Consider the following 13134-nt stretch of genomic DNA (forward strand, 5'->3'; position numbering starts at 1 on the left):
TGCTAATATATAAAGATCAGGTGGCTCTCCTGCACACTGTAGGGAAAAAGGTGCACTAATCTCTGTGACTCACCCGTCACTAAAATGATTCAAATGTTAGAAGAGATTGGCACCCTACCTCCAGGATCACTATGAGATCCAATTTATTTCATACACCATCCGCATACAAATAGTCAACATAAAATAAGAAAAAGAAAAGGGCTTTAATCACCTGATGGGCTCTCCCACAAATTACAGCTTGGTAGAGCCAGCAGCAGGTTCCTTTAAATGGTCCACTCTGAACCCGGACATACCTCCATTTTCACCCAGGCAGCCCCCCCTGACTTGAGTAGCGGGCAGTTCATGCTCCGATGCTCTCCTTTGCCCTGCGCTAAATCGCGCAAGGCAAAGGCATTTTTTTGGAGATCCGGTGACGTATCGTGGCTCTCCATCGGGCTGCCAGGAACCCCGGTGACGGTAAAACGGCTAGGGCAGCACTAAAACACGCCCATCAGAGCCAGTGACGTCACCGAACACACTGCCGGGCGGAGGTTTCCATCCTGCAGTGTGTTTTGACAAACAAGAGCCCGTGCCCTGCTCGATCTAGCGCAGCACAAGGGAGCGCATCGCAGCATGAAATGCTCCGATGCCAGCCTCAGGGATGCTGCCGGGGTGAAAAATAAGGGTATGTCCGGGTTCAGCTCTGAACCCGAACAACCCCTTTAAGTTTGGTATCTGCAATGTCTTTCAATTTACCTTTACACATTTCTTTATTCTGGTCACAAGCATAGACACTTGTACAGTCAATTCTACACTCTAAAAATAGTCTTGTGTATTAATACTCATGAGACTTTCTTTGCTATTAATGAGTGCACCGCCTGCTTTGAATGGTGCAGGTAGCACAGCAATACTGCTGGTGCCTGATGCGTCCAATAACAAAGCTCCATACAGTAAGGAAGCTGCCAATTATATCAGTTTGAGGTGGCTGCCGGACCATTGGGCGCACCACGCTGAGACTGCTGTGGAGGAAGACTCTTGTGCGGCTGCACCACATACTTTACCAGTACTGCCAACAGAGGTACGGCCTGGTGGGGTAAAGAGGTGGGCAGTGGTTCATAAATTCCTGGCTTACACAGGCTAGTAATGATAAACACCCGGGTGAAGGCACAGGGGGCAGACTTTATCGCATATTGGCTATAACTGCTGATGCACAGAAGATTGTTTGATATGACAGTAATAATTTTGTAAAGTCAATTTAGCATAAAACTACATTTTAGAGGTATTCTGATCACACGCATTTACAGTATAATCACATGACGACGTGTCATAAATGTCCCGCAACTGTTTTGAGGATGGAGGTCCCCCAACTCTGTCCAGGTGGACACTGTATCCAGCCTATGAGTGAAAGCAGAGGTTTACAAAAGCAGCTGAACTTGAATGTGCTATGCTGATTGCATAATTCCGGTAATCTTCTATGGGAGTTACAGAAACTGCTTCTGTATCCAGTGGCCATCTCCACTCTCGCAGTAGATGTGGGTCACAGCCATTTTTGACCTAGTTACGTACTACGTTGAAAAACACTCACAGGTCCTTCAAATTGTTAAAATTGTTAGAAATAATTGTAACCCTGAATGCTTTTTACCATTAAATAACCATCTAGGCCATTTTTTTGAATGCTGATAAAGTAGTCAAACTAATGGACTGCCATAGAAATGATAGATACTATAGCGGTAAAGAACCCGGTAAATGATGTCTAAATCTCCTTTCCTTTATACCTAAATGAATGTCACCTGGTACTTTGTGAAGCCTTTGAAATGAAGAAACTGTGCCAGGTCATTAACTACACATATATTTATACATGGAAATAAAATAAAATCACCAAATTATGAGAGCCATCCCATGTAATAGTCTATTCACCCGCCTTTGAACCTTCTACAGCTCTCCTTTATTTTAAGAAAGTGGATCCAAAAGCTAAATCTTTTGGCCTAACAATGGATTTTTAGAGAGGTAATATTACACTGAGATCATGGGTTTTTACTGCGCTTCTTTTTTCATACACCCTCTTATTTAATTTTGCAGCTACTGTCTGACATTGAGTACTGCTGTGTACCTTACTTGTAACTGATACCCAAGTCCTTCTATTGTTCTCTTTTCCCTGATTTTATTCTATTTACTGTGCATTCAGCCATATGATTACTGTGGCATAGGCACATTACATTTATCAATATTTAAAATTCCTCTGTCTTGTTCATTGCCCATACTACTGGCTCATCTAGGTTTTATCTGTAATATTTTACAATCAATCTGGACCTGTTAGAACAGTACATGATATAAACTGTTGTGAAGGTAATCTTCTTACTGGTGACTGTATTTGTGAGTTATAGCCTTTCTTCTGATCCTCAGCTGTGTCATGTGACCAACACTCTGATCTCCACAGGACTAGAAGTCAGCTACTTCTCTATTCATTCCTATGAGACTGGCATTGAGGATTCAATAGGAATACATAGAGAAACTGTCCACATATAAGATGCTGTGTTATTTGGAAAGAGCGTTGGTCACATGGCACAGCAGAGGATCAGAAGGGAGGGGCTAATACAGTCACTGGTAGGACCATTGGGCCAGATTTATCATTAGCTCAAGTCAGAATAATGGAGTGAAAAAGTCACAAATTTTTGTGCAATCACTAAAACTGTGCAAAAATTTGCGACTTTTTTCTGCTCTGCACTACGCTCGCCAGTTTTCTGAAAGTGGGCGTGTTTTCTTATGTAAATTAATCTCTAGACAGGTTTACTATTGAGACTATTTAAAAAGTCGCAAAAAAATGCGCAATTTTACTCCAGTGAGGACCATGCTTATCTTTTGAGACTTTTTAATAGAACGTGCGACTTTTTCGTAAGGATGTGTGACTTTTGTAAAGCTGCTTACTGACGGATAAACTGCTACCGTCAAACCACATTTATTACAGTCTTAAAGGGCCGATCATAAATCTGACTTGGCTAAAACTGACTTTAGCCATATGTGAAAGTAGAATGAGCTGTCAGAGTAATGATAAATCTGGCCCTATGTCTTCACTACAGTCTACATAAGGTACCTTTCTAACAGGTCAGAGAATGCACATTTTTTGGGAGTGCTTCTTTAAGTATCCTACGCTGTTTAGTGTCACCACAAAAGTGACAATTTACTCAGTCCTGTCCACAGGAATTTTTATAAAAAGATGAGATAATTGGGCATAACACAGATCCTTGGAACCCACTGCTTCCCAGCATGGCTGTTGCGTGGCACAGCAAATGCTTTGCGAAAGCTAGATATATCACATCTGCTGCGTTAACATCCATCTCTGAACCTGCTTCCTCATAAAAACTCAGCATGTTGGTTAGAGACAACCTGTTTTTCAATAAACTAACTTCATGGGTGTGGAATTTTTATTTTTTTTTAAACTACTTGTCGAAGGACTAAAGCGGGGGCTCGATCTACTTGTCCCTCATGACAATCTACTTGTCCTAATACAAAAAATAATTTTAAATCAAAACCATATTTCAATGCACCGCCACGCTTCCTTATGCAGGGAGGTGGCTGGCTTGCGTTCCAGTCTTTGTGGTGTGAAATGACTAAGTTCTTGTTCACACCAGATGATTCTGTCCAGAATGCACTACATCGCGGCCGGCTCACTATGTTGTGGGGCAGGAGGGGGCATAACGATCCATTGACGTGAATGGCACGGTAGCCACAGCCGCAGGCGAGCGGATGCATGGGATCGCAAAGGCACAATTATGCCTGAGGTCCGGTCAAAATGCTGCTTGGACTGGACCGCTGGCATAATGTGCCTTGCGATCCTGTGCAGCCGTTTGCATTGCACCCGTTGGGCATGGTTATGGTGCCAATCACTTTAACAGACCACTACGCCCCCTCCTGCCCCACAATATAGTTAGCCGGCCGCAATGCGGTGCAGTGCATTCTGGACAGAATCGGGCCGGAACGCACTGCCTGGTGTGAACAAGGCCTTAATGTGATCACAGCAATTCGTTTAGTGCACACTCTTGCTCTTGGCACATTACTACCTGTACCTATAGGTGGTTTAGGCAAATTAGCTGCTGATGTGGCATGGAAAAGACCCCCCCTCACCTTCCCAGTTTGACAACACCTGCAGAAAGAGGGTCCTCTGAGGGATGCTGGCAGAGTTGAGAGTTCTATCAATGCCCCTGGCTCTGGAACGGCTCCGTCACTGCTCCTCCCCCCGAGACGGAGACCTGACAGAACCTTTCATTGCTCCAGCTCTGTCATTTCTTCTTCCCCCTGCTGTCACTGCACCACGCCCCCCTCACTCTGTCACCCCGGCTGCGTCACTGCTCTATGCCCACTGCTCGGTCACCGCCTCTCCACGCCCCCATCTCGTCGCCGATCCACTGCGTCCACTTATTCGGTAAACAAAGCCATCTCAGCCCTGCTACTTGCGCGCAGCAGGGCTAAGCTACTGAACAAATAACCTGCCCGGCGCCCGTAACTGCATGTCCCGGACTTGGGCGATATGATTTCCACACCCCTGTAACCTGGTTTGTCAGTCATTAGATTATTTACAGCTATATGCTTTTTCAATTAATCTTTTAGAGTACCTTTAAATATTTTACATACCGCTGTTTGTACACCCATTGACATCACTGTCCACAATGGATCCATAGTTGCAGCGAACTATAGGACATAGAATATCTTTTCTTACACTTGGGAGCACATTTTGCTCTAAAATGATGCGATAATCCTCTGATTTCATTGTTCCTGTAACACTTTCAAGGCCTACAATTTAAAAGGCAGCAAAGCAACCCCACACAGTTATATATCTTCCACCATGTTTCACTGTAGGTAACGTGGTTTTGTCATATATAACCAACACTGGTATGCCTTGTCAAAGAGCTGTACTTTGGTTTCATCTTTTCATAGAATATTTTCCCAGAAGGATTGTGCTTTGGCTATGTAGCTTCAGCCTTTCTTTAAGCAGGGGGTTCTCCTTTACTTTCACTCACAGAGCCCTGTTTTGTTTAGTATGTGGCATATGCTATGGGTTGAAACCATGGTTGTGGAGTCTAGTCAAAGCTCGTGAGTCTGTAGACATGTACCAACTCCAAAAAGTCATGTTATTAATATTGTATAATTAATTTAACTTTCATAAAAAAATAGAAGAGTTATTTTATTATAATTTGTTATATAAATCTAAGACCCTAATTTATGAAAAAGTGACAAGCAGGGTGTTCTAGTGGTGATAGACAATCGGTTCTCTTCTATGTTCTGTCCTGTCCCTTATACTAGGTAATAGGTATCTTCATGTTGCTCCAAGGCCCTTAGTTACAGTGCATGAAACTGTGCTGCTTATGCTCAGGAGTAAGTTCCTCCTCCTAAAGACCAGGAGAGGAAGTCCAGTACGGGTTATGCCTGCATCATCTCACAATGCATTAAAGGGGTTGTTCAGGAATAAGTAACTTTTCATAGGTGCCCACAGCCTGCCTCTGCTATGGAAAGAGTCAAACCTACTCCCCACAGCTTTGGTCCTGCATGCCAGCTACCTTGTGTCCACCTTCTGGTCAGTGGCTTGTTTAAATCATCCCCGGCATGGTCATGATAATCTGCTCCACTGCAGCCCCAATAACTGCCTTCAGAAGTAATGTGTCTCTTGTGGACATGTCACCGCTGAATCCAGTCATTGGCTACAGCAGTGCAGATGATCTTGCCTATGGCAAAGAGGAAGTAAACAAGCCACTGACCAGAAGATAGACACACGGGAACCAGTGACCATGACCGGAGCAGCAGATAAAGTTGCTTATTTCCAGACAACCATTTTATGGCAAGCACTGAATATAGCAGATAGACTTGTCTCTTCTATTCCCATTTAGACTTGCACACAATTCAAAGATTTCATGAACATTAATGGGGTAATTTAGCAAACTAGAGTAAAGTAGAGCCCATAGCAACCAATCAGAGTCCACCTTTCAATTTCCAAAGGAGCTGTCAAAAAAGGTGTAAGGTAGAATCTGTTTGCTAGGGGGCGTTTGATAAATGACGCCATGAGTGTCTTCCAGTTAGGGCCCATTGAGACGGCCGTAGTGCTTTGCGGATCCGCAAAACACGGATACCCGCCATGTGCGGTCCGCAATTTGCGGACCGCACATTGCCACAAATTAATAGAAAATGCCTATTCTTGTCTGCGATTGCAGACAAGAATAGGACATGTTCTATCTTTTCTGTAGAGCCGCAGTACGGAATAACGGACAGCACACTGCATGCTGTCCTAATGTTTTGAGGGCCCATAGAAATGAATGGATCCGCAGACCTCCCGCAAAATTGAGGAATGGTGCGGATCTGTTCATACGGCCGTGTGAATGAGCCCTTATTAAATGCATAGTGCATTGCTTATTTACTTGCAGGAATTGAGAAAATGTCAGGAATTTCAGAAATTGTATTCCAATAAATGTTTTATGTTCTATCTTAGTACCCTTATTACTTACGTAATAGTAAGAAAAAGCCCAATGTTACCATTACACTACAGGAAATGTGTTATTACTAAATTATTGGCCATTTATGAAGGAGTCAAAGTGTGCTAAAATGCAGGAGTTGGAAAAGCTTTGGCTCTGGTTGAAGCCATCTTTCCAGATCAGTTCTCTCATTAATATTCCACTTTCTTTCACATCTTGGAAGTTTCTTAACTGTTTCATGAGTAGCAAACTTCCTGATAACACAATGATCTGTTAAAGCCAGGATGGCAAGATTTTTCGAGTTTAGAGAACAAGGAACATGGGATAAAACTGGCCTTTATGAGCATTAAACATGCCATTCATAGACTGATTAAAGAGGATGGTCACCTCTCCTGACATGTCTGTTTTAGCAACTACTTACAATACCCCTTGTAATCACAATTCTGGAGTATCTATTCTTATGATCTTCTGTGCCATTTCTATATTATTCCAGCTAGAAGTTCTGAATGAATTGCTAGCAGTTGGCAATGAAGGTCCAGATGGGTGTTACCAGTTGGAAGTTTCTCCCTGCACACTGTGAGCACTGATTGCATTGTGCAAGCACACACTTCAAACTGGTAACACACATCTGGACCTTCAATGCAAACTGCTTGCAATTCATAACTTATGCACAAATAATAAATGAATGGCTTAACATTGTCATAAGATTAGATGCTCCACAGTTGTTACTGCAAAGGCGATGCAATGTAGAGACAGGTTAGTATACTTTCTAATTAATCACTGGTTAGGGCTCATGCACAACATATGTGTACAGGCACTGTCTGTGTGGCTGCCGCAGACACATTCAACTTGAATGGGTCTGCCATCGGTCCGCACTGCAAAAAAATAGACCATGTTTTATTTCTTTGAGGTGCAGAGGCACGGACCGAAATACCACTCCGTAGTGCTTCCTTGGCCTTCCACTCGTGCCTACACTCCGTATCTTGCAGATTGTGGGCCCATTCAATTGAATGCAGTTGAATACACAACACGGCCCTTTATCATCAAAGCATAGCTCAGCCGCTCCCCAATGTTAACCAGACCTCAGCTCAGACCCCAAAAAAGACCTCAGATCACACCCCCAAAAAAGACCTCAGATCACACCCCCAATGTTAATTAGACAAAAATAAATACTGTAAACAAATAAACTCACTACTTATGTTCTTGATGCTGCCGCTCCTGAGATCTAGCGCTCTTTCTGCTCCACTTTGCTGTGATCTGACATCACACAACATGTGAGCAGTTCATAGCTCAGCGCGCGCTGCCGGCAGACAAAGACTAGGGAGTGATGAGTACAGAGCCAGCACAGGGAGCGCTGCATTCACCGGTCCTCCTGTATTATGAGCGGGGGACTGCATCCACTGTGCAGTTAAAATGAGATGTTACCTTTAGGCTACATGCACACAAACGTATTTTGTTTCCGTGTCCGTTCCGTTTTTTATGCGGATAGGATGCGGACCCATTCATTTCAATGGGTCAGCAAAAAGTGTGGACAGCACACCATGTGCTTTCCGCATCAGTATGTCCGTTCCATAGCCCCGCAAAAAAAAATAGAACATGTCCTATTCTTGTCCGTTTTAGGCATTGTTACAATGGATCCACAAAAAAATAAACGGATGGCATATGGATGTCATCCTTTTTTTTTGCGGACCGCGAAACACATAGTCGTGTGCATGTAGCCTTATTCTGTGGGTCACTAAGATTATAGCTATACCAAATGCAGATTTATTTTCGGGGGCTGGCAAAGCAAAATGCCATCTCGAAAATGGAGATTTGAGCATTTATATGTTACTAGCTTGAGCATTTTCAGATACCTATGATGTTTGTTTATTTGTAAGGTGGTTTGTTAGATTTAAAAATATATTTTTTTTGTACTTTATTTTTAGCCTGCCCCCAGGGGGTTTGAACGTATTGATTGCTTATGACTGCAATAAAAAATAGGATGGTAAAAAAAAGTGTGCGGGGAGATGGCTTTATTTTGTGACAGAATATTGTGCCTATGCCATTTTTATTTAGTGTCAAATTTATGAATATTATGTATTTGGATTGTCACTAGGAATAGAACCAATATGGACAAATCAGTTTATCTGTTCTAATATTTTTTAGAACATGTCCTATTCATGTCTATTCTCTGATCCGAGCCACCCATTAAAGTCTATTGGATCGGTGAAAAACTGAATCAGATGCAACTCGGCCACAAGAAAAAGGGATACAGAACAGATCAAAACTGAAATTGAAACCATATCTGTTGTGTGCAAGGGGCCTAAGGCAGCAACAAAATAAGGTGCAAAGTAGAATTACAGAAAAAGTTGGTTAAAAAAAGGTGACTTGCAGTCAATCCTGTCTAGCATGTTGCATTTTCAGGTGCATGCTTTTAATATATTTGGCACAGTGAGCAAGTGCCACAAATTCTGGCACAAATAAAATAAAGATTCTAGGCCAGGGGTAGGCAACCTCCGGCACTCCAGCTGTTGTGAAACTACAACTCCCAGCATGCATACTTGTTCTGCTCTTCTAAGAACTCTCAAAGAAATGAATGGAGCATGCTGGGAATTGTAGTTTCACAACAGCTGGAGTGCCGAAGGTTGCTGATCCCTGTTCTAGGCTCACAGACTAATCTAATTAACTTCACTTATGTTCCTATTAAGCCCTGCCAAAGCAGCTCCTATGCGCGCCACAGCCTTCTCTTAGTTTACTGAGCACAGGGCCATACGGTACGCTGTATAGCGGCTGTGCTTGGTATTGCGCTCATCCCTATTCACTTCTATAGGGCTGAGCTGTGCCTAGGCCACGTGACCGATGAGCGTGTTGTCACTGGCCTAGAAAAAGCTGAGAGAAGGCTGCGGCGCTACTGCCACCAATCGGATACTGATGACCTATTCAGAGTATAGGTCATTGCTATTAAAATCTCAGAAAACCCCTTTAAATGATTGTGGTGGGAGATACTACCTACAGATGCCTGCTGTCTAAGGCTAGTTTGACACTAGCAGCAATGAACTCCGGCAGGCTGTTCTGGTGGTGAACAGCCTGTCGCGTCCGTGCTGCCGCTAATGCACGCGCGACTATAATTTACAGAAATTCTTATATTTACCCAAATAGATCACATGCAATAGATTACCCAAATAGATCACCTTCATATTTTAATGTGAGTTTGTAAAATAATCTAATGAATGTTTGTCAGATTAGAAATTTAAATGTTAGTTTGTGTTTTTTTTTTTTTTTGTTTTTTTTTAACAGTAGCACTAATGTGCCAGGTTATCTATCCACATTGCTGGCTAAACAGCATTTGGTCACCTTTTTATTTGTTTCCTATAGAGGTCAGAAGAGAAAACTGGATGCAGGTGATGAGGATGAAGAATGATGACGCTGATGAAGAGGAGTCCAGTAATGAGGAGGGAAGCAGTTCCGAAGCAGATGAAATGGCAGCAGCAATTGAAGCAGAGCTCAATGACTTCATATGACACGTCTGCCAATAGGAACTTTGTGTAATTGCACACATAACTGAAATGATTTGTTGTGTTGCGATTTCAGTTTTGGTGTATGTAATGTTTTTTTTCCTTTTTGTTTTTTTTTCAGTTTCTTTCTGAAAGACCATTTCTATCTTTTTGACAGTAGCATATTTGTATATTTTGCTGGGGAATCAACTTGTTTTACACATTTCGAGGTAGTTATTTTAAGGGTGTTTTACATAAGGAACTATTTCATTCTCTCCAAGGCAAAGGAAACAAGTATTAAGACGGAAATTTGTGCTATGCCAAAGACGTGAAATGCTTTTGTCAAAGCTTTACAGGTTTTGAGAGTTTGGGGGTATTTGTTTTCATGTTTTTATTTTATTTTTTGTTCCCTTTTTTTGTTTTACTTATTTTTTTATGCCTGTAACTCTTCCTTTTCTGACCGTGGTCTGAGTAGTAAGGCAAGAGCAGTCCACTGGTTGCAAAAGATCTATCACATGGAAAGAAAACATTGCTTTCCTTATATAACAAATTAAATCATTTTTTTAAATATATACAATATATATATATATTTGTATAGATGTAGAAAATGTGATATGAGAGAATTGTAAACTTGACTTGTCACTTGCCTCTAACCAATGTCACTGAACCTCCTGTTTTTACACGTTCCTCTGTGCTTTAGTTTGGATTTGCTAGAAAAGCAGTGTTTAGATTTTTAACTTTGGCTCTCTGTTCTGGTGCCCCAGCTCAGTGTGGCTCTGAACCACCACAGAGATATTCATTGGACGTTGTTCAGGCAAAGGACGTCATTGCTATAGCTTAACATGCAATAGGGTTTTATTCAATTGAGAGGACTAATGTAAAGTTTTTGTATATTCTATTTCATATTTGACCCTCAAACAGATTTTCTTTCATTTAATAAAACAGATCAGTTTTGTAGATGGTGGTGTCTGTCACATTTTGTTTTGCGTCAAACCACTGTGTCCTGTGCCTTTGCAGGTTTGTGGTTGTCCCAGGAATGAATATCCGTTTATTCTGTTTAGTTCTCACAGACTTTTTTAATTGGAATAATTTTAAATAGGATATGTCACCAAATTTCTAAACTAACTATATATACGTTATTAAAAAGTTTTCTAAGATCTGATGAAACTGTTGTGCTTACTATCCAAATTCATGTCAGAATGGCTGTATAGAGGCAGATTTAGTCTGTAAATGGCTTAAACTTTGTCTACACAAGCACCAGATTTATGTTGTACATGAGTGAACACTTTTCTCTAACTCTTTAGTTTTGCACCAGAATTGTAGAGCAATTTAGGTGCAAAACGATGAATCTTGGGGCATGCCCCCTTTTCTCTAAACTTATAGATACTCCAAATTGCACCACTTTATGGCACAATTTATGACACAATCCAGATGCACTCACATTAATAAATGTGGACTGTAATCTTTCTGAAAATAAGTAAAATGTGCATTTTATGAATTCAGCTCCAGAAACCTTAAAATTGCTGAAAAAATGTGAAATGAGGTGAAATATCCTATGTGTGCGCGCTTTTCCTTCCCTCATGGTGTACTCGGGGTTAAGGTGTTTGCTTGGGTGGTCTCTTGTTTATATATAGTTGCTGTGAGACTGAGATCAAGGGGATGCCTGCCTTTATTGGAGTAGGAGCTTCCTCCAAGCTCTTTGTCATCTTAGGGCCATCCTAGTTGTCATCAATGTCCTTCTCTTCCTATCCATATTTGTCTGGATTATGTTCTGGGTGTTTGTATGTCTAGTTTGGTGTTACATGCCTGGTGGCGTTTGGTGTCCAGCATGTTTGCTAGACATTCCTCTGTCTAACGTATCCTCCGGAAGGGGGTCTCTGGTTCCCCGGAGGGGGGACCAATTGTCCATACGCAGCTATATGTGTCCTGGATACCTGTGTGGTTGTTGTATGTGTTGTGTCCTTAATGTGTGTGAACATCAGCACTTGTGCACGGTTTCCAGTCGGTGTGCCTTTGGCAGGTAAGTGTGTTGTATTCGTCGCTTACCTGCCAATTCCATATGCTGTATTTAGTTCCCTTTTTTTGCAGCTTGGCCGATGGAGACTCCTGTTCGTCCGTGTTTTGGAGGATTATCTCGTCTTTACCCTGCTCCTAGTCCAGGGATTTCCTTGTTGCTTCCCTGTTGCCTCCTCATTGTACGGTGGGAAGTTTTCCCCACTCTCCACCGTGACAGCCCCCTGCAAAGTATGTAATAGCAATATCTACACACAAACATTTTTAAAAAATGATTGAAAATTGGTTATGCTTTGTCTGGTCAATATTAATGGCACAACCTCTTTAACCCTTAGGATACCGGAGGATTTTTAGTTTTTGCTTCCTTGGGCTGTAACTTTTTTATATTTCCATTCACATAGCTTTATGAGGGCTTATTTTTTGCTGGACAAATTGTACTTTTTAATGCCACCATTAATTATGGCACAAAATGTAGTGGGAAGCGGTAAACAAAATTCCAAATGGGGTGGAATTGGGAAAAAAAAGGTTTCCTCCACCGTTTTACGGGTTTTATTCACACGGCGTTTTGTTTGCTGCAAAACTGACCCATGCCCTTCATTCTCTGGGTCAGTACGATTACAACGATACCCCATATGTATAGTTTTTTTTATATCTAAATAGTGTAAAAATAAATTTAAACTTTGATAAAAAAAAATAATTTTTACATCACCATATTCTGACCCCCCCACCCCATAACTTTTTTATACTTATGTCTACTAAGCTGTTTAGGGGCTAATTTTTGTGGGACAATCCGTAGTTTTTATTGATACCATTTTGCAGTGTGCCTGACTTTATTACATTTTATTACATTTTTGAGGATAAGAGAAGCAATGAAAAAATGGCAAATCAGCCATTTTAACCCTTTTTTCCGTTACGCCATTCGCCATTTTGAATTATTATTTTTTTATATTTTAATAGTATGGGCGCAGTAATACCCATGATGTTTATATTTTTTGTTATTTAGGTATTTTTTTTTTAACTTTAAATTTTTTTTAAATGATTTTGAAGCTCATATATGAGCCTATAAATTATGTTTTATAATTTTTCATTTTGTACTATCAGGGATTTTTAAAATGGGTTTTGAACTGAAAAATGCTAATGCTTATCCTGGCCATTTCTTATCCTCATCAGCGAGGCTAATAGTGTTCAGCGCAACTACCAATGGCCGCAGG

The 13134-nt window shown here is 41.4% G+C and overlaps 1 protein-coding gene across 2 annotated transcripts in view; it reads left to right on the plus strand.

The window, feature by feature from the left end:
- The window catches only part of CTDP1 (CTD phosphatase subunit 1), a 110868-nt gene extending 99999 nt beyond the window's left edge, over nucleotides 1–10869 (plus strand). For both annotated transcript variants that reach the window (XM_044293363.1, XM_044293362.1), the window contains exon 13: nucleotides 9792–10869. In XM_044293363.1, coding sequence (XP_044149298.1) covers nucleotides 9792–9837 — 46 coding nt within the window. In that variant the 3' untranslated portion in view covers nucleotides 9838–10869. The remainder of the gene's footprint in view (nucleotides 1–9791) is intronic.
- The last annotated feature ends 2265 nt before the right edge of the window (nucleotides 10870–13134 follow it).

The sequence above is a fragment of the Bufo gargarizans genome, chromosome 5 (genome assembly GCF_014858855.1).
Source record: "Bufo gargarizans isolate SCDJY-AF-19 chromosome 5, ASM1485885v1, whole genome shotgun sequence".
Classification (NCBI taxonomy): Eukaryota; Metazoa; Chordata; class Amphibia; order Anura; family Bufonidae; genus Bufo; species Bufo gargarizans.